This window comes from Ilyonectria robusta, assembly GCF_021365365.1.
Source record: "Ilyonectria robusta strain PMI_751 chromosome Unknown BGZ61scaffold_4, whole genome shotgun sequence".
Classification (NCBI taxonomy): Eukaryota; Fungi; Ascomycota; class Sordariomycetes; order Hypocreales; family Nectriaceae; genus Ilyonectria; species Ilyonectria robusta.
In genome coordinates, this window is record NW_025764438.1 from 483,609 (window position 1) to 504,176 (window position 20,568).

The 20,568-nt window shown below is 53.5% G+C and overlaps 6 protein-coding genes across 6 annotated transcripts; 3 read left to right on the top strand and 3 right to left on the bottom strand.

Annotated features, from left to right (window-relative positions):
• Positions 1–143: 143 nt before the first annotated feature.
• Positions 144–1,833, bottom strand: BGZ61DRAFT_345085 (DNA polymerase alpha/epsilon subunit B-domain-containing protein; the record flags this gene model as incomplete). Its single annotated transcript, XM_046239756.1, has 4 exons — positions 144–364; positions 420–1,362; positions 1,422–1,731; positions 1,787–1,833. 4 exons carry the CDS (start codon positions 1,831–1,833, stop codon positions 144–146), a joined length of 1,521 nt encoding a protein of 506 aa, XP_046108203.1.
• Positions 1,834–2,225: 392 nt separating this feature from the next.
• BGZ61DRAFT_159065 (P-loop containing nucleoside triphosphate hydrolase protein) lies at positions 2,226–3,529 on the top strand. Its single transcript, XM_046237446.1, has 2 exons — positions 2,226–2,288; positions 2,346–3,529. Exon 2 carries the CDS (start codon positions 2,421–2,423, stop codon positions 3,279–3,281), a length of 861 nt encoding a protein of 286 aa, XP_046108204.1. The 5' UTR covers positions 2,226–2,288; positions 2,346–2,420; the 3' UTR covers positions 3,282–3,529.
• On the bottom strand, positions 3,529–6,456 carry BGZ61DRAFT_159074 (Mis6-domain-containing protein). The gene is made up of 7 exons (XM_046237447.1): positions 6,168–6,456; positions 5,735–6,110; positions 5,615–5,686; positions 5,267–5,561; positions 4,957–5,220; positions 4,786–4,903; positions 3,529–4,738 (listed from the first exon to the last, which is right to left on the bottom strand). Exons 1-7 carry the CDS (start codon positions 6,217–6,219, stop codon positions 3,777–3,779), a joined length of 2,139 nt encoding a protein of 712 aa, XP_046108205.1. The 5' UTR covers positions 6,220–6,456; the 3' UTR covers positions 3,529–3,776.
• Positions 6,457–8,450: 1,994 nt separating this feature from the next.
• Positions 8,451–10,111, top strand: BGZ61DRAFT_345380 (uncharacterized protein; the record flags this gene model as incomplete). The annotated part of the gene is made up of 3 exons (XM_046239783.1): positions 8,451–9,819; positions 9,868–10,011; positions 10,065–10,111. The coding sequence occupies 3 exons, from the start codon at positions 8,451–8,453 to the stop codon at positions 10,109–10,111; spliced, it is 1,560 nt and encodes a 519-aa protein (XP_046108206.1).
• Positions 10,112–12,730: 2,619 nt separating this feature from the next.
• BGZ61DRAFT_159103 (uncharacterized protein) lies at positions 12,731–13,432 on the top strand. The gene is made up of 3 exons (XM_046237448.1): positions 12,731–13,062; positions 13,161–13,298; positions 13,379–13,432. The coding sequence occupies exons 1-2, from the start codon at positions 12,828–12,830 to the stop codon at positions 13,241–13,243; spliced, it is 318 nt and encodes a 105-aa protein (XP_046108207.1). The 5' UTR covers positions 12,731–12,827; the 3' UTR covers positions 13,244–13,298; positions 13,379–13,432.
• Positions 13,433–14,278: 846 nt separating this feature from the next.
• On the bottom strand, positions 14,279–19,135 carry BGZ61DRAFT_528711 (uncharacterized protein; the record flags this gene model as incomplete). The annotated part of the gene is made up of 1 exon (XM_046253295.1): positions 14,279–19,135. One exon carries the CDS (start codon positions 19,133–19,135, stop codon positions 14,279–14,281), a length of 4,857 nt encoding a protein of 1,618 aa, XP_046108208.1.
• Between the last annotated feature and the right edge of the window lie 1,433 nt (positions 19,136–20,568).

The window sequence follows — 20,568 nt, forward strand, 5'->3', positions numbered from 1 at the left end:
AGAAAGGGGCATTGGCAAGGAGTATTATCACATGGCGGGCATTGCCTATTCTCATAACACATTCAGCTTGGTAATTAACTATACATTGGGGGGTATTATGTTGTCTTTTCCTTCCAAATGGTTCACCTAGTACTCCACGCTCATCATGCTGCCGATATTTTGACCTTTTCCACCTCGAGCGTCTCCGTGTCCACAATCACCAGCTCTCTGGATTCCGCGAATGAGGGTACCGTGATGAGCCTCACTTCTTGGCCGTCGAGACCTTGGATCACCTTGGTTGAGAAATGCGGTTGGCAGCCAACAAAGTAAAGATGCGGGCAGGCTTTCATAACGAATGGGTCATCATCCTGGAACGGGTAACTCCCTAAGATGTCCAGATTAGTGACTTGGGCCGAAGATAAAACATTACGATGACTTACATAACGTGTCGGGGGCAGTTGGAGCAGAGCACCGCCAGCGGCACATAGCTTCCATCATGCCGAGGCGATCATCACTGTCCACATACTTGAAGACGTCATCCACGTTTTGGCCGCCTGTACCCAGGATCCTCCATCCATCTACCTCGCCTTCCCAGGGGTTTGTGACGGCATCAAACCAGCCAGGTTGGTTAGCAGGACTCGATGGGCCCTTCGAGTATGCTCTGGCCGAGGGAAACATAGCTGCGTGGATGGGTTGTTGGGGATAACTGGCGTTGGCCGGGTCCTCGGCGCCGGGGAGGAGTGTCACAGGCATGGAAGGGAGGAGCTCGGCCAGGAAGTTATCGAACAGCTGTGAGGGGAGCGGATTGTAGGAGTTCGCATCGTAACCGTACTTCTTGTTGGCCTTCTTTTCATCCGTGGCGGCGTCTGGCTTGCGGTCGGTTGTGGAGATTGAATTGCCCGCGATGATGAGCCGGCTGATCTGGGAGATTTCGGTCTGCGCAGCAGGAGTTAGAGCCTCGCCAAGTAGGTATTCAACGAGGATGTCGAGGTCGAGTGCATGGGAGGCATCGTTGCCGGAGAAGGACAAGCCGGACACGATGGCAATCTTCTTGTTGCCACTCGACTTAGTCGGGGCGTCAGCCATGTCCTCGTCTTCATCCTTGACCTCCCTCTTTGTGGTTCCGTTCGAAGCGGCAGGTTTTGATAGGGTCCAGCGCTCGGGTTGCGGGCACAGGTCGGGGAACTTGACATCGATGACTTCGAGCTCGCCATTGGCGTTTTCGGTTCCCATGACGGCGATGATGCAGCCTGTCACGAGGTGGATTGTCTTCAGCATATCTCCGACTAAGCGGATGCGACCCGATTCGTCTTCAAGCATGGTTTGATCGGAGCCGTCTTCGGAGAAGTACTTGTGGGTCGAGATGGGGGCAGATATCCAGCGCTTCATGCCAAGTTAGCTATCAACTAACGACCCGGGGCCCATCGTGGAGGGGAGCTCACGTCTTTAGACACATCCTCCAGAATGCTGGGCTTGAGAGACATATCCATGTAAACTGTTCCCGTAACCCAGCACAGTTCTCCCTGGCGCACATCGAGGACACGCGGGACCCGCTTCGCCGTCTCGCCGGCGATGACGGTATCGCTCCATGATGCGGCAGCAACCTCGTCAACAGCGGGCTTGATCTTGGTGAGGCGCAGGAAGTACATGTCGCCAAATTGCTGCTTGTAGCTTCGCTGCTTTTCGAGGGCGAAAGAGTCGAGGGGCTTGTAGGAGGAGGGAGCTCGGGAGGGCACCTGGTGGGCGGTATCGCTAGGATCGGTCAGACGAAGCCATTCGCATTCGCAGGGAGTCAAGGAAAACGTACGAAGGCTTTTGGAGCAAGCTCCCGGCGACATCTTCGAGGGCGACCATCTTGGCAGCGGCGATGGGGCCGCAGATTGGGTGGTGATGCGTGTGTTGTAGAATTGACGTTGTCGTCGTGGAGTCGAAATAGTTGACTTGCAACTTGGCCGCAGACGCGTTGGAGAAGCCGGTCCCGCGTCGCACGCGAAATTCTGGCGTAGAGTGGCTGGTGGTCGGCATGCGAATGGCCGCACCCCGCCGAAAGCGCCCCGGACCGGCTTCCTCTTCTGGACGGGATAGTGGAGTGGGGGATCGCTACAGGGCACCCGATAAGAGTTTTCAGTGGTGACGTGCCAGGATTGGGCGGTGAAGTCACTGAATCATAGCGGGGTCGCCGTGTGGTGCCCCGCCATCAGCTTCACCACAGGTCGTAGCCCGTCTTATTAATTGAGGGAAAATCCATTTCTTAGACGTTTGCTCTACTGATCAGATCACCATTTTATTCAAGAAGGGCTTCTAGGTAGGTACCTACTCACCGCGTCGAAGAATACTCTCGTGGCCCTCGACTCACATATCGTTAGAAACACTCCCAGGAATCGTCCAGCAACCAGCAAACCCATTCCTCGTTCGCCAACTCTTCGCCACTTTCATTCACAATGGCCCCCCAGAAACCTCCTCGCGTTGAAGTCAAGGGCTTGACTTACACGTTCCCCGACTATTCAACCGGAATCCGCAACATCCGCTTGGATCTTCCTCCTCGTTCTCGGACTCTCCTTATCGGTGCGAATGGAGCAGGCAAGACGACACTCCTCCGTCTCCTCGCCGGCAAGCGCCTTGCCCCCAGTGACTCCATCTCCATCTGCGGTGTCGATCCCTTCAAAGAGAGCCTGGAGGGCGTCACCTACCTTGGCCTCGAATGGGTCCTGAACCCCATCGTCCGCACCGACATTGGTGTCAATGAGCTGCTGGCCTCCGTCGGCGGCAACGCGTACCCGGAGCGTCGCGAGGAGCTTGTCTTGATGCTTGACATTGACACCAACTGGCGCATGCACGCTGTGTCTGACGGCGAGCGTCGCCGCGTCCAGTTGGCGATGGGTCTGCTGCGACCTTGGACTGTCCTTTTCCTTGACGAGATTACTGTTGACCTCGATGTCCTGAGCCGTGCCGAATTCCTCGGCTGGTTGAAGCGCGAGACTGAGATTCGCGAGTGCACCATCGTCTACGCCACCCATATCTTGGATAACCTCGCTGGCTGGCCCACTCATCTCGCCCACATGCATCTCGGCACTGTCAAGGAGTGGGATGAGGCCGACAAGATGCTCGCCACCATTGACGGCACTGTTGGAGCGACAGGCAACAGCCGCCTCGGCGAGCTTGTCCTCACTTGGCTGAGGGAAGATCTCAAGGCTCGAGGCCCGCGAACCGCCATGAACAGAAACCCCGAAGGCAAGACTTATGGCTTCGGTGGCATGCAGGTGGGCGGCTATGGCGATGAGTCCAAGCAGCGAGAGGTTTAAGCAACGACGTGGCATCGAAGTGGGAACTGACTCCATTGAGGATTTCTTAACAATACCCTCAGTCTTTTAGGGATGTGTGTACGAGGTGCTGGACGTGCACTTCCTTTCTTCATTTTGGTCGGGAGTCTAAACGGGGGCGGCACTCAACTGCATTTTCGGCGTCCATTTTATCTTAAGATGCTCTTACGAGGACGAAATCAATGACGAGGGAAAGTCATTCTGGCGTTCAATTTGGCGGAAAACAGTCCTCAACCCTGGATTCTGCGGCGTTTGACCTGTTTCAACACTTCATGTAGCGGTAAGGACAGGATATCGCGCATTGGTTTATTTTGGATTTGATGTTTGGCTTTCCATTCATACATCTGTACTTGATACCCTGTATTTCAACCAAGGGGACACAGGCTATTGTCCACTTCAACTAGACAAGTCCTAGATAAGCATTTCTATTCTACAACGCAACATTGTATCATCGCGTCAGATGCGATCCTAGTAGACTCATTGCGTCGAACTTTGGGTTGCCCTGCCTTCCATCAGGCTCCTCACAACCTTCATCGTGTTTTTGAGGAGTTCGGTAATTCCCGGAAGTTCATTGGCACTCAGTGTTGCCAACACATCGACGCGGTAGTCTTTCCAGCTGAGGTTTATCCCGCCAGAGCCGGGTAGACGAGCCAGGCTGTTCTGCGTCACTGGCCCGGCGTGTCGAGTTCTGATTGACTGGTCCCTCTCCATCCCAGCGTCCTCGAGTTCTCGCACCACTCGGATACTCTGCAAACAGAGTACAGGCGAGTATGACAGACCGAAAATCGAATCAAGGGAAAAGGTCTTGTCTACTGATGAGACATATGTGGTGAGAGCGGGGACCAAGGATCGCGGAACCATACACCCAAGCGCGTTGGTGTCGTTGTCCGTGAAGGCGCGTCCCCGCCAAAAGCAATTGCAAACATCCATGAGGAAGCCATTGTAGAGATCGACGTACGTCCTATTGTACGACGCGGTATCAATACGGTTGCTTGAATTGTGGCGTGCCTTGGTCTGCATGGCAATATCGAAGCCCTTCCGGTAGCACGCGAGTATGCTGCACATGCGTGAGACGACGGCGAGCGAACTGCTAAAGAGTAGAATGTAGACGAGCGCAGGGGGAGGAAGTTCTATGCAGATGTACTGTTTTAGGATATCATGAGAGACGAGACGGACATTTTGCTCGTAGAACTCGAGTATCGCTGAGCGGGTAGATATGGTTGGGGAGGTTTGGGCGAGCGTGAGAGCAAGCGGGTTAACATGGCTTATGAGCGCGGTGACAATCCCAGTGGCATTTCCAGGCACGTCGTCGTTTGACTGGAGTATGCTGGTCCAGTGGTGAAGTAGATTATTGTACAAAGAAAGAAGAGCCAGCTGGGATTCTGGTGTATTGTCAAGCGTTGCATTTTCCAAGGGTTGGAAAATGTGCTGGTACAGCTCTAGGGGGAGGTTAGCGAGCCCTGAGCAGATATGTGCCAGTACTCACCTTGGAAGTCGAGGAAGGGAGAATAGGAGAGGATTTCGAACATAGAATCCCGTCGACCAGAGCCATTCCACAAAGGAAGAAAGCGAGCAAAGAAGTTTAGTATGAGCGGAGGTAGTTTCTGGTCTGGTTAGTAGAGCTTTAGTGAGTGCACGATGACAGGCATATGTGTACCTTAGACGACACGACATAATCCCTGAGGATATCCAAGACATCAAAAAGCATGGCCTCTTCAGCATCACCGTCGATGACATCCTGGAGCGCCGAGTTGAGCCAATTGGCTATCCGCTGGTCCGCCTCGTCACTGGGTCGTAATAAAATCAGTTTCTGCAGGAGAGGATCGGCCAAGACAGCCACGAGCTGATTCGGTAGCTCAATCTTTTCCAGATTCCGGACGAAACCAGTGGTATCTTCAATCTCTTCCAGGGTCACCGAATCCTGCAGATGTCAGTCTGATGTCTTTGTTCACTTCGTGGACACGTACCTCGGTTGCATGGGATGTATGGACGAGGGGGATGAGTTTGTTGCGTTGACTTCGGGTGAGGGGTCGATGAACTCGGAAACCATCCCGTGGTCGAGTGAGGCTGTCTTCGGATTGTTGTAGATGCGCTTCTTGGATTTCATCTAGCCGTTCACGCCATTGGGGGTCTGGGTGCTTGAAAGCAGATGCCCTGCCTCGCACGGCTTCCCCGACGATAACTTCGGGATAGTAGTCCTTGAAAACCCTTAGGAGACCAATTAAACAAGGATCATTTCCTGTCTGTCTTGAAAGATTAAGACTTGTTGGAGTGTCAGCGTGTATGGATCAAATGCGCGGAGTGGGGGGACTAACAGTGCCTGTATCCTGAACGGCCGAACGTGTTTGCGCCGAGTCACAAGCGCGAGGAGATGACTGAGGTTTGGTCTATAAAGCGGTTAGGCATGCGCTGAAGAAGAAGTTACCCGAACCTACCGAGTTGCAGCGGTATCAAGAAGATTGAAGAGAACGGGATACGCTTGCGAGAGAATTTGGGGAGCTTTGAGGGCATGGTAAACCATGATGAGCCATCTCAACAGTGTTGCTTGCAGAGGCAGGGATGGCTTGATCTTGCCGTGGCCAAGACAGGAGACGACCCGAAGGACAACTTCATGAGACACTGGTGCAGCAGGGTAGAGATTCCTCGTAATAGCCGCGAGACTGGCTTGGTCCAGGTGACTCGGCGTAGTGACGAGGTTGATCAAGTCGTCGAGAGTGTCGGGAAGGACACCCCATTCATAGGAGAGTGAAGTTAGACTGGCCACGATAGGTTTGATATCCGAGGTGCGAGATTTGGTCGGGAGTTTTGAAGCTGTGGATTCATTTAGCAAGGGTTAGGTGGACTGATATGAAGATGCTATGAACTCACCCTCGACAACATCGCGAACGAGTAGGCGTATCTCATCATGAGCGGGAGCCATGACGTTCTTGCGCCACGCGCATTCAATACAGCAATAGGGCAGTCAGGCAGAGGCAAAAGAAGTTGGAGGCGGTAAAATGCCGCTGGAGTTGCCTGTAGTTCCCTCGCCGATTGACCGAGTCACGGGGCCGAAGAGACGGAGGGGAGGAGTCGGCGCGGGCGTGAATAGGTGGGACGTTTCCGGGACGCGTCTCACGGAGCCAAGACGCGTCTTTCGGAGGTTTAGCGGGGCAGTCGGAATCACCCACCAAGCCCCTAGATCCAGGGCACTAAGCCGCTAAAACACAAGCACCAAGCCCGCTGAGCCCGCTAAAGCCACCAACTTGGCCAGCGTAGGTACCCACTGCGGACACCCGCTGCAACATCACTAAGCCCCCTGAAGCGATTCTTCGTAGTCATCGCGCAACCGACGGAGCATTGGCACAAACAAGCAACAGCGGCGGGACAGCGGTCTAATTCAACGACGATCTCGTGGCTCGAGATGTGTGCTCGTGGTCTTTCTAGAGTCTAGAATTTACCCCAGAATGCCCCATCAATAACCCACAAAGCCGGCCACGTTATTGGATGATGGGCTACGGGCCAACATGCCTAGACGGGTAGCCACCTCGCGGGCGGCCTAACTGACATGTGGGATCATCATGCCCTCGTCATCGTCAACCTAAACTGGACTGCAAGAACGGGCGCGGGAGAAAAAAAACATGGATTCTAATGCGTTCTTGCACTGTGCGAGGTGATGGAACAGACAGCCTGCGTTGTCACAGCATTGCACACCGACGGACCGACTGGCCGCTCCTTCCTGCCCAGGATACAAACGCTGCTCACTCCTGCCCTTTCGCACCAGTGTTGAGCTCAAGACATTCACCGTTCTAGATCTTGTCTCTTCCCCAGACTCAGACTACGGCTTAATCAACGCATCTTGCTAGAATCCCTCCCATCCCTGATTTATTTGCACGCGACTGCTGCTCCTGGGCGCACAATAATAATCGAATGACAGCGTCTTATTTTCCCGACTCATTCCACGCAGCACAAATGCCCGCCGACCATGCGACGTTGCCCTCAACCTGCCTGCCCCGGGACAACATCCCTGGCCAGTCAAGCCCAGGTTCGCCAGCACCAACCCCCACGAATTGAAGCACGATGCCCAAGTAGAATGGATTCTTCTCGACTTGGAATGGCCGCCCGTTGGGGTTTTCGCACGGGGTGGAGAAGACGCACGCTGTCGGGGTATTTGGCAAGCCGAAGCGCTGCGCCCGAATCTCATTTGGATCCATCTCGCAAGATGATGGCTTCAACCAGCGCGAGCGGGAGGTGTTGAGAAAAAGAAAGAAGAAAGAAGAAAAAAGGTTCCACTTCCCAATCAAATTTGCATCGACACTCAGCGTCTACCTGTGCTCACCGTTCCAAGGTCTCCGGCGCCATTGAGTTGGAGGTGTCACTGCGCCTGTGGTCCGGCTCCCCCTCCCTTGCCAATAGCCTCGCCTTTTGCCTGCCGACGTGCGTCTTGTGTAACCCTCGGTCAACCTCACGCATGAGAAAACTCCATCATAGTGCCCCCCCGGGTACCCGTATTTCCATCCTTGAGAGCCTGTTGCCGCCGGGCCCCGGCCGGTCGTCACTGTGGCCGAGTACCGGTACCAGATCCTTGCGCACCCTGGTCACCACAGGTTCACCATACCCCAGTGCATCATTGCATCGCAGCAGCGGCTGATGCTGATGCCAATGGCCGCTGGACGCTTCGTCCCATCTACCCCCACTCATCTAACCCATTTCTGATCTCTACATGTATCTGGCCGGGCAAAACCACGGGACACCCCCAGACTACGCCATACCTACTCGTCGCCGTCAACTTGACTCGATCCGCAGACCGCCTGCCAGTCTGCTCGATTTCATCCCGTCCGCGGGGATCCCTATCCCTCATTTCCTCCTCACCTCATCTCTTCCGCTAGTGAGACCCCAATCGCAGACGAGGTTCGCTGCTACACGCTAACCCTCTGGCGCCCTTTCGACAAGCTCCGGCTGATAGGTAACAGAGCCACCTCGTCCTAGAGACAGACACCTCAAATCCTCACTGAGACACCCAGCAAGCCCCAGTTGCCGGGTAGGTGGGCTGGGCACAAGTGATAAGGGACGCAGCTGCCCAGGCAATAGCCTTCCGCTTAATCGGTTTCAATCTCGTTGGTTCATGGCTCGGCCATGTGACTTCCAGCAGCAATGTCAACACAGTCGCAGACCATGTCAAGTACGCGCCTCACTGCGATTCAAACCTCTGCCGCGGCTCTGTTGTGGGATCACCAAGACTCAGTTCCTTTGGGAAAGATCTTGAGTGACGGGGATTTGGTACTTCTTCTGACGCCGGCAATCATCCCTTTCAGCCCGACATCAGCTGAAACTAGCGACCCCTTCGAGCCCCTCGGCCAGGCTCTGGCTCGAGTGCATCCCTGGATTCGTCACGTTCCATACATCAAAGATCGTGGCATTACTGGCGTCCATGTGGCATTCATCAAAAGGGCTAGAACGGTCATCTTCCTGCTGACCGGGTTTTCATCGACAGAAGGAGCTTACCAACTAGAGCTTGCTGACGTTGTCCGAGAAGTATGCGAAGACCGCCCAATGATTATGGTGGCATGCTGCAAACTCCCGGATCACGAAGTCCAAGAATATGGGTTTCAAACCATGTTACAGTCTCCCGGATATTCGCCAACAGACCTGGAGACCATCGCAGCCCTTCTGATGACAGAACAACAAGGCTCAACCGGCTCCACGACGACTCCGACCAGCACCCTACCTCCCCGGCAGGCATGGCCTATCCAGCCTTGGGACTATGAGCGGGACCTTGTCGAGATTCACATGTTGTGGCAGGCGTGTCTCCCAGCCCAATTTCACCTGAGTCGGTCTGCACTTGGACCACTACTAAAGCGTGATGGATATGCAATGCATCATGTTGTGCGAAATCCATCTGACGGCAAAATCGTCGGATTCTGCGCCACATTTACCACCTTTGCCGACAGCAGCGGGGATCGCCTCATCGGGTCGATCGCAGTCATAATCGTACGAGAAAGTTTTCGGGATCGGGGGATCGGGAGAACTCTCCATGATGAAAGCTACAGCAAGCTGAGCAAGATTCGTGGTGTGGGTCGAATTCAGGTTGGAAGCACATTTCCGCGACTGTTGTACGGACTCCCCGCTCCCGTCAGCAACCCAAAATGGTTTGAGAATCGGGGGTGGAAGCTTGGTGAGCCGAGCGCGGGGAGAGGACGGCCTGTTTCTGACTGGTTTTTGCGATTCGCCGACTCTCCGATACCAACTCTGGCTTCTGCGGGGATGACCTTCAGGGCGTGTCAAATCACTGATGCACAGCAGGTCATTGACATGGCAAGTAGGGAGTCTGAGAGAAAACTCTGCTTTGGATGGTATGATCAGTATGCCAGGACGGTGGACAGTTGTCACATGGGCGATATCATTATCGGCTTCGAAGGAGAAAACCTGGTAGCCGCGGCGATAACGTATATTCCGGACAATGGGAGCCCATGTGCGACGGATATTCCCTGGCCGGTAGCAATTGGGCAAAGGATTGGGGGAGTATCTTGCATTTGCATCAAAGGTTGTACATCCCGCGAAAGCCAAACCACGATGCTAACCATTTTTTTAGACGATGACCCGGACATGGCAAACCGTCGGGATTCTGTAACAACAAGGCTGCTTCAGTCATGCCGTCAATTGCTGAACGAGAAAGGGATGGTTGGGATGTTTGTCGATGGAATCAGGTCAGACGAGAATACCTTCGTGTCTCTCGGTAAGCCAATCCGATCCCTCGTTAAAGAACGCCACTGACCCTTTTCTGTACAGGATTCCGCAAATGGGCAGATTACAGAGATGTCTGGCGTAAGGTGTGAGCACCAACAAAAGACGATTGGTTGCCACAATTATGCTGCATCACGAAGCAGGCAACAAATAACTCGGCCTCAAATACTCATCCCCGGCGACGGTGACCTGTTACGTGTCCAAATCGAATGGAAGCTTGATATCCAGCTCGGAGTCGAAGGCATCCCGCCTGGGAACTCAACCAACATATATTCAATCCAACATCACTGATGCTTTTCTAGCCGGCTTCCACCCCCGGCGTTTAGCACAAAGACCGGTTTCTTGTGTATACAATATCTGGAAAGAATGTCCTTGTCATATGCGCGAAGACTTGTACTGGCCGGTTCTTAATGATCGAATCATGCAATAGTTCGATCGTCGATTCACCTGCCTGCTATACACAACAAAAGATGTGGCTTGTCCCGGAGGTGTATTATTTACCCGGAAGCATTGTGACGATCTGCCCCCTTTCCAGATCATCTGAACCACGTCGCTGACCAGACATGGGCGTTGAGAGAGTAGGCACCTGACACGGTCAGCGCGTCATGCAGTCCTGAGCGCCACTTTCGGCTTTGATTAACGCGCGCCACAATGTTCCAAAAGCAGGCCTGACCCCGGATCTTAATTACTTGGCTCAGATGCGCGCCGTTTGAATCGCACCCTGGCGTCTCGTGACCCGACGGGAATGGCGCTTAGCCGACGCTTCCGTTGACGGCGCAGTTCCGAAATGAAAGCATATTGGTGGCCTTGGGCACGAATAAGTATTTTTGTCATCCGTGAGATGTTACTCCAGTTATATAGTTCTCGATGATAATCAGGCATGGTTGGCTGACAGGTCACCGCGCGTCAAAAGCACACCTCCATCAAGTCGCCATTCAAAGGGATCGCCACCGTGACGGATTGTGTGGCACGACTCCTGCAAGCAAGGTGCGGGCGGCATCTACGTAAAACGAATGTCTACATCAAATCGGTCGCGACAAGGGCCGTTGCCCGCAACCCTCATTTTCGGATCCCAGCAGAGTAAGGTGGCATGCAGGTGGTGATGGCTGGGTGATACAACCATGGAGAAGCTGAGGGTCTTTCATGACTCTTTGCAACCTAAGCAAGCCCCTAGTCGTAAAGGGTTGCGGTTGCTGGCTCAAGCCGGATGGCTCTGCAGACGGGGATTTGTTGAGTCTGGCTTGACGTAGTATCGCTTTCGTTTCCGACTGGTCGGACGCAGCAGATGAGGAGACGGCACACGTCACGTTCCTCCACGACGTGGGGATTACAAATGTCCGCTCGGACACAGACTGGGTCGAGCATTCCCACGCCAACGAAGCATCTCTCGCGACATCCAGCCTCGGCCTCTCCTCGAGATCAAGTGACTCCGTGCTGACGTTCTGGGGTCTGGGCCAAGATGCAGCGGAGTTGTGATGAAAGAAAGCTGAGCGTTCTCGATGTGACAGCCAGTGTCCAGACGGCCAGTCAGATGCTGGCCTGCCGAATGTGTTCGAATGTGTTCGAATAGGGCAATGCGGGATCACAGCACATCTGGCTCAAATGGGAAGTTGGTCTGGATGGCGATGTCGGCCAACAAGCCTGTCTCGTCAGCTTCTGGCAACCCATTCATTTCCATATCCCTCACATCGAAGGCGGGACAAGCCAATTGATTTTCTGATTCGCACCTGGTGAGCGGTCAAGTCTCCTCTTCCCTCAGAGACATCTTACCCCCCCCCACCCTCCTTTTGCCTACATAGAGTTGTAATGCATCCCTCCCGTCGGATTTTGTGTCACTCTGCGGCCCACCTGTCCGACCGAGTTGTCAAAAAATCTTCGCATGCAGCGAGGAAACTCCCCGGGGGATTCCGCAGCCGCCCCCAGTTGTGTAACCATGGCTTGCAGGGCTATTGACGCCCAGACAACGCAGCCATCACCCCCGTGTGTCGACGAGCACATCGAGATGTGGGTGTGATTACGGAGTAAGTGATGGACCTGAAACAGGCCAGTCCCAATTCTATCTTCAAGGAGATTTATTGACATTCCGGCCCTGAATCTGGCTGCGATAACGGGAAATTTCCACGGCGTGGCTTGGGAATCCCTGGCCAAAAAATGGTCTGGGCCTTTCCACTGGGGGTGCCAGGGTGCCTAGAACAACAACGCAGTGGCGGAGGGACATGCAGGCCAGGCGGAGATGGTTGTGCAGGTTGTGCAGGTCTTGCAGGTCTTGCATGTCGTGTGAGGTGAGTTCACTGGTAGTGGTGACGCGTGGGCTGCACCGCACTGCGGCTTCTTCCTTGAGCGAGCGTTATACCCGGCGCGGTGGCTAAAACCTCACCGAGTTTCCCTGGATGCTGGGCCACAATTCCATGTTCATGTTTCACAGACAACCCTCCAAGCGGCAATCGGTGCCAATTCCCCGCCCTCAGTCCAGCAACGCCATCCACGCCGAGAAAACTTGGCGTTGAGGCCGGTTAGGGCACCATGTGGTGGTGTCACGGTCGCAGGTGAATCAACTCAGATGCTGGAGATTGGCTGTCGGTCTGGGGCTGGATGTGTCCACCCACTTGATTGAGCCAGCCAACAAGCCGCTTAACAGGATGACGAACGTGGCCAATGTCTGATGATGGGTACGCGTGCCAAACCAGCCTGCAATTATCCAACGAAGCAACAAGGCGGGGTCGTCTTGTATGCAGACATGACTCGTCACAGCATCTGTCTCGCCCTCATCTCCACCCCCAGACTATCTTGAGAGGCTAGCTTCCAGCCATGTCCAGAGTGTTTAAGGCCGCCTCCCTGTGTGCCCCTCACAACCATCACGCGTCTTTCGTTGAGGCCAGCGCTGACGGTAGCGGTACCTTTCTCCAAGTTATGGGAGGCATATATCATGGAATGGGGTTTGAGGAGAAGACAACTGAGTGCTTGGAAGAATCCCTCGAACTTATTGACAAGACGCTCCTTGGCCTGGTTATGGGTCATAATCACCATGCTATGAAGGCACTGGGTAAGGTCAAATCGGCTCTACCCGCAAAAACACCTGTGTCGACATCAGGAGTAGACTGAGGAGATGATCGAATTGTTGATATGAGTGGCGTTTTACAGAACGAGATATCCAACGCTTCCCTGATCGGGTACCGTTGAATCACGACAACGGGGAAAGAAGAGGGCTCGCCAACCAGCCGTGATGCGAGCCCCTGCAAGAGAAGACAGAGGAAACTACTTCCGAGTGGAGACTTTTGGGTATGTCTCACCACTCTGCCGTGTCGGGGCGGGCGGTGACTCTCAGCTCATGGATAGACGCCGCCTCTAACTTGACAAAGAAACAAACCCTGCTCAGTTGATGATAGACAACAAGTCCCGCGCCCCCGAAGCTGTGTAACCCATGGCTGGTAAGCCATCAATCAGCTAGAAAAGCCCCCCAACCTAACTATACGCTGGCGCAAATCAGCCTGTGGCCAACTGGGGCAAGCCCCAAAGAGCGGTATGGGACGAGGACAAATGAGAGAAGAGCACACGGATGTGCCGATACGAATCTTGCTTGTTTTCTCAGGCGTTCCGTGTTGGGGGCTGCTAGCGGTGGGCGTCATGGCCGCCAAAAGTACCGATACCGAGGACTTCTCAAGCTCTGAACCTGTGTTACACGGCAGACCTCCGCCAATCTTGATTGTTGCACAAAGGACCTAGGTGCTCGGATGTCAGAGCCGATGAGATCTTCGTCGAGCACGGGTGTCTCACATCTTGACCGTTGTTACGTTACGGTTGTAGCGGACTAAGCTGTGAGAAAAAGAAAATAGTAAATTATCGGTGTGAACCAACTGACTAGACCGCGAGGTCCTTGGATCCTATTTTAAGATAACTGACGTGAGAGATGAGAGAAAAGCCTGCACTCTAGAAGAAGACCCCGTGGGGAGATCAGAAAACAAATCGCGAACACGGATCCTCTGTCTCAAGCGGAATGCTTCAAGACAGCAAGGGCATGCCATAGTACAGCCACACAGAGCCATACAGACTCAACGGTTGCGAGTTTAACGGAAAGCGTCTGGTGACAAAAGCAAACAGACATGAATACACAACCATCCCAAACATGAACTTTTTGTATCCCGTGAACCCATATGTAGACGCCCTCCCTAATAATATAGTTGCGTAACACCATCATACAATAGCCAGATTTCTGTCTGTTCCCACACATACTCTCTTATCTTAGCAGGTATTCCATCTGCTCAGGCCCACTTTGAGAAATCCACTGACTCTACCATCGAGTCTAATCCTTGCGTTGTACCAACCTCTGTGTCGTTTGTAGTGGTTGACGAGGAGAGAGTTGAGGATCGATGAGATGTCTGCTCGCTCGCGCTTGTGAAATAGGTCGCTACACTTGTCCGGCGGAGGCTAATAAAGCTATCGCGCACAGTGCTGCTCGGCCTCGATGACGATTCACTTTGCTGCTGCTGTGCAAGCCCACCAAGTGACGACGACTGCGATGCCGAGGGCGTCAGGTTGCCCAATTTGGGTGTATACTTCTCGCGCAGCCGCTTGATGGCCCTCAGCCGGCTTAGCCACGAGCTAACATGTTCGCCCTCACGGTTAGCCCACACTTGGGAGAACACGGAGGCGTTGAGTGCGATCAGACGGATCAAGCTAGGAAGAGCAGTCAACGAGACCATCTTAAGCTCAGAAGCGGGCGAGATCTCCGGGAAACCAGGTTTGCTCATCACCTGAACTCGGTAGAACGGCTGCCCACCTCCCAAGGGGGAATCTCTTGTCGCAATAAATGAGGCACGAGACGCCGGCGTAATTACGATGTGCACGAAGTTGAAGTCACCCGGAAACGTGTCAAATCTGAACGGCAACCCGGAGTCGTTGAATACGATGTTGACGAAATCATTACCGATGTGCCGCTTCTTCTTGTCAGATCGCGGGTCATTCTCCAGGTCCGTCGGCATTTGTGTCGTCACGTGAAAGACGATTTCCGTAACCCTATCGCGCCAGCAGAAGGTATACTGGCCATCACCGCCAGTGTCGCGATCTAGGCCGTGGCTGTTAAACTTAGCCCCCTGCAGCTTCGTCAACGTCCCCAAGTTGTTGAGGAATTCCACGTAATCGCTACTGCCAGACACATTGGCAAGGATCTCTGCCTCATCCGTCTGGCCTTCTCCGATGTAGATGACGCCAACCTTATGGCCATCAACCGTGGAGCTGCGATCAAAGACCCGAATGAATCTGTCCACATACTCCTCATCGGGCAAGGGAAAGGGTCGTCCAAGTTCATTGCTTTGCGGAAATGAGGAAAGCAGCTGAATCAATAAGTGACTCGGAAGAACCGTGTTGGTCGATCCCTGACCCTCTCTCGTAATGTCGACATAGTTCTGGGTTTGATGTGGCGGAGGTGGGTTGAAGGTTTCCCGAATCTTATATACTGAAGTCCCAGATGGCTGTCTCTTAATGATCTGAGCCCAGCCAGTGACCGTGGCCTGCATGACAGTGACAATGCTATGCCCAACCAACCAGTTCCTCGTTACAATCTCTCCAAAGCGGTCCTCAGTGAAATGAGGATCCTCCAAAGACTCATCAACATCTGCATACGTGACCCTCTGCATGAAGTCGACGGATGTAAATGCTTGTTCATGGTCGGTTTGTCCATCCTCAGAATCACTAAACAGGTTCCGAACAATCCACCCGACAAGGCTCGCCCGATCGGGGAGCTTCAGGGCAAGGAACCAGAAAAGAATCACATGGTACGCAAGAGCATATACATATTGTGGAAGGTCGTCTGTTGCACTTGGGTGCGTCGCTTCGGCGAGATTCGGAGTTGAGGTTGCCGGGGTTGATGGTTCGCTCACGTGGCTGTTCCGGTTGGACTCTTTCTTGTCCCGCACAGATTGTAGGTATCGAATGCAGATGCCGAAGACAATCCTGTACTCCTCCTCTCGGAAATTGACGTATACATTGTGTTGTCGACTGAGGGTGGCGAGAAATTCGAGGATGTGGATCGAAACATGAGGCTGGGTAATGATTGTAGACATTTTGGTCAACAACTGAACCAGTGATTTGCTCGTCGAAAGTGGAAGCTCGTGGCAACAAATCGACAAGGCATGGATGCAGCACTTTGCGCTTCGCTCCCAGGTCGCGATGCCATGAACAAATGACCTCACGATTTCGTCTTCCTCTCCTTTCTGGAAATAGACGTGATAACTCAGGATCATCGTCAAGCTGTGGAAGAGGCAGATAGCCACATCAGCTCGACGCAAGCCTGATGCATTCGGTGGCTCTTGGAAGCTGTTTTTCCAGATTTGTTCGCAGATAAGTCGCCGTAGCTCCTGAATCTGCGGGATCGCATCTCGAAATAGAGCATGGTTGCTCAGCTGCGACGGAAGGTGGACCAATACGAAGCTGTAGACCTCCCAATCGCACCCATGAAGAAGGCTTAGGACAGCCTCGAGCCAAACGGGAATATTCAGTGCGACAGATCCAACATGATTTGTGCCTTCGGCTGAATTATCCTCTGACTCGTCGAAATCAACATCACTCGATTGTGGAACATGAGAGACTAACACCGGGCTGACAGCTCCAGTGACGCCTGCTGGTAAGGCATCTGGATCCGGGAGTCTCCATAGCTGATGGTATCGACCCGAGTTGCTCTTGATACCGGCACCGCTGCCAGATCGAACTGGAAGGCCCCTTTCATTGGCCTGACCCTGTCCAAATGAGACACCCCGCGAGGATCGCGAAGCGCTACCATGCTCACTTCTCGATAGCCGCTGTGCTTGGGCAGCTTCTTCTGCCTGCCTCTTGGCAAAGGAATCTTCCGTGCGGCAAAGGGAAGGCGCAAGGAAATTGGTCTCGAGGACCTTTGTGATGAAAATCCGATTAGCCCAGTCCCCCCGTAACCGAAACAAGAGTTTCATGGTAGTCAACCGGGCATCCACCTCGCAATGATTGGATTTTGCAATGTTGACTAAGGCATTGAACAGGCGGATACTCTTTGCGCTGTGATATTCCATCGTTTGCACAAACATTTTTACATATCCCTTTGCCACCACGTTCGACGGTGACTGCTCTGGTACAGAATTGGATTCGTGGGAAGGAGGGGAAGCGAAAGGATTCGGCGAGGCCGAGGAAGAGATCGGCGATTTCAATCGATCGCTCACGACAATACCTCTCAAAGCATCGATGATATAATCAAAGAGTTCCATTTCACATGATGCTACAACGGAAATCATCAATGACATGATGGCTTCAAGAACCAGCACATCGGTTTCTTCTGCCACATCCTGAAGGATACTCTTGGCTAGATGTGGGATGAATCTCTGTTCAGGATCATCACCGACGAGGTCGACGATTTCGTATGCGTCCATGATGGTTTCTAGAGCTCGGAGTCGGATATTGGACGATCGGTCCCGATTGCAAAAGAAACCCTTCAAGACCAACGCCAAATTGTCTTCCCAGTAAAGGTCTGACGGAGAGCAGCACCTGAATTGTTGGAAGTAGTCAAGCACTGCAGATACCGTCGCATCAGGAAGTAGTTGATGAACTTCGGTGAGAAATTTGACGACGATTTGCCGAGGGACGAAGTCACCAGTCTTTTGATTTACAAGGACGTCGAGTCGCTTGATGAGAGAGATGAGCTCCCGACTCACAAAATCTTCTGGGCGCTCGTCTCTCGAGTGTATGCGAAGTCTATCCACCTCATAATGCTCAGCAGACGCTCTCTTGGAGCATTCTGAGGCGGCATCCAGAATCACTGACCAATCCTCATCGACGATTAAGCGGTGGATGTTACCTTGTCCATCGTCGAACAGGGCGTTGATGAGCTGGAGGGCAGCGACACAAGTCCTGACAGAAGATGTTGTCTTGGCAATTGTGGAGAGTCCATCGGCTAACAAGGCATATGGGACAGGCGGGTATCCTTTCTCTAGGTTCTTCGATAGTAGTTTCTGTAGGACGGCGAGGGCGCCACGAATCTCCCGATTGGCATCCTTTTCCTTGATGCCATCCGCAGAATTGTTGCGCAGAATGTCGAGCAAGATGCGGATGGTGAGATGACCATTGTGGGACTTGCAGAGATTGGAAAGAGTGTGCCAAGCAGGCTTTTGGAGTTTTCCGACCATGCAATAGATTGAGCCCAGAACTTGGATGCAACCCCTGAGTTTCAAGTCGGGTATAGAGCCAAAAGTCACAATAGTGTCAATGACAGCGATGCTCGATCTCAGGTCATCCTCCGAATTGGTGGATACACAAATGGCTAAAAGCCTGTCGATCAAGTTGACAACGGTGGTCTCGTCAGCATTGTTGAAGCTGAATTTGGTCACATCAATCAAGAAAGCAAAGAGCTGGGAGAGGTTCTTCTCTTCTCCGGGGGTGGCCACCCGGCTTTTCGTTGAGCTCTTATTGCTTCTTGCGGCCTTGCGCGGAGCCAGTCGCACCGTGTTGTAGGTTTCCCGGAGCCAACTGGTCAGCAAAGGGATAAGTTCATAGTCGAAGCCAGTCAGGACGCGGCCATGATGCGTAAGGTCGACAAGAGCTGCTAGTTGAAGGTGAAAATCATCCGAGTGTGCGGGTGAAGACAGTGTCGTGAAGTACTCCTGGCGCTCAAGATCGGTGGAGGCAGCATGCTTGACACACTCGGTCAGAAGCTCCCAGCCGGCGGTACGGGCAGTGGCGGGTTTTGCCGGATCGATAAGGTCCTTCGCAGCATACCAGATATCCAGGACGGGATTGAGGGGGTACTCAGAAATAGAGAACCGCAGGGAGTTGGCAGCGGCGATACGCTCATTGAGAGAGCCGTTCTTGAGAAGTTCGAAGGACTCCATGTGGCTTGGCGACAGCCTTTGAGACAGGTTCGCAGAAGTAGCATGGACGAACTCAGCAGTGGGTATGGCGGCCGAGGATGATGGTGAAGCAATAGACGGCGATGACTTGGAGAGCTTTGAGCTTGTTAGGCCCCGTAAGACGTTGGCGAGGCCTCCCTGACGGGATGAATCTGGTGACGATGGAACATCTCCTGGCTGCGGGGACATTAACATGTGCTCTTGTGAAGTCTCGGGGTCTTGGTGGCTAAGCGAGGCTAGACGGCGTAGCATGTTAGCAGAGAACCGGATGTCCGTGTGCTTGGTGCGCCGTCATCTGTAAGGTGCGTCGATGGGTGGGAAGCAGAGGCAAAGACAAGGTGGACGGATAGCATCGACAAGGGCCGCAGTAAACCAAAGTTTCTCAGGAGGAAGGATACAGAGGAGGGCCGAGGACGAGGGCATCCAGATGTGGCGCCTCTGGTTCTGTCGTGCGATGGGTGCGACGGGTGCGACGGACGGCGCAGCGTCTCGGATGTGGTATGCAGGAGCAGATCAAGCAGGCTGCGCAGGCAAGTCTCACCGGCGAAACATGTGCTACCGAGGCTAGCAAGGGGCCCGCAAGATGTCGAAGAGGAAGGCGAAGTTCAACGGGGAAAGAGGCGGCCATCAAAGGGCTGAGAGGTCGGCGGGAGGTTGCAGCTTGGAGGACGATGTCGAAGTCGGCGGCGGAGGTGGGCGGCCGACAGTGGAGGGAACGACGGCGGGGCGGAAGTGAGCAGATGGCGCTATGGGAGGGCAGAAGGGGTCGGAGGAGCAGAACGAAAGCAGCTGGGGAAAAGCTGGGCTATAGAGGATGTCGGTCGGTCATGGAGTGCGAGAAAACGAGGGGAGTCGATGTTGAGGGTTGAAGGTTGAAAGGTTCAAAGTCGAAGCGGGTTAAAAGAGATGGATGGCAGGCCGTCGTCAGACTCTGACCTGGACAATGGCTGGAGGTAGCTGCAGGGCCCGTCGATCAGGCGAGGTACTTCGAACCAGGTACCTCCACGAGGTACCTTGCCGAACACGAGCCGGGCTGTTCTGGCAAGGCGCCCCCTGGAACCCCACCAATAGGGGACCAACAGGCCGCACCTCGCGTGTCCAGTGGCTAGTTTTAGGGGGGAGCGCGCGAACAGTTCAGGGATCTCGCCAACTGTGCGGCAACTGTAAGGTACTTCCGCCCCCGTGTACCTTACCTCACCTTGCCGTTCCGGGTCGAGGGGCCAATCATGCAAAGCATCAACAGCATGCTGGACTGGGCAGCCACTGCGTACCTGCAGTTTTGCGCGTGAAGGCGAGAGGCTATTTTGTCGTACGTAGGATGCTACACGAAACGGGGGATCCTCGATTTGGGACGCGCCACCTCTTTGGGATGGGATGAAGGCGTGCAAAATACCCGCGCGAGCCCCGATGGCTCCCAGCCTAGCAGCACTGTACATGGGGTGCAAGTAGCCCGTGCCAGGCCACCTGAGTACCCAAACATACACGCACCGATTTCAAACTTGCCTACATAGGTACTTGCACCAAATTGCATTAACGCTTAGTATATTCTATATCTACTTTTAATTTTTATTTTATAATAAATATTTATCTTTAAAATCTATTTATTTTTAAGTTATAATTTTTAATAAAAATATTTTTTAAAAGTATTTTATTTTTATTAGTATAACAGGTAACTTAGAATACTT

What these genes read in the sequence shown, in the direction of transcription:
- BGZ61DRAFT_159065 (XM_046237446.1), top strand. Translation starts at nt 2,421, where the DNA reads ATGGCCCCCCAGAAACCTCCTCGCGTTGAAGTCAAGGGCTTGACTTAC.
- BGZ61DRAFT_159074 (XM_046237447.1), bottom strand. Translation starts at nt 6,219, where the DNA reads ATGGCTCCCGCTCATGATGAGATACGCCTACTCGTTCGCGATGTTGTC. An exon ending in CCGTTCAGGATACAGGCACT is followed by an intron (nt 5,562 to 5,614) that starts GTTAGTCCCCCC and finishes CACTCCAACAAG; the next exon opens with TCTTAATCTTTCAAGACAGA. An exon ending in ATACATCCCATGCAACCGAG is followed by an intron (nt 5,221 to 5,266) that starts GTACGTGTCCAC and finishes TGACATCTGCAG; the next exon opens with GATTCGGTGACCCTGGAAGA.
- BGZ61DRAFT_159103 (XM_046237448.1), top strand. Translation starts at nt 12,828, where the DNA reads ATGTCCAGAGTGTTTAAGGCCGCCTCCCTGTGTGCCCCTCACAACCAT. An exon ending in CCATGCTATGAAGGCACTGG is followed by an intron (nt 13,063 to 13,160) that starts GTAAGGTCAAAT and finishes GGCGTTTTACAG; the next exon opens with AACGAGATATCCAACGCTTC.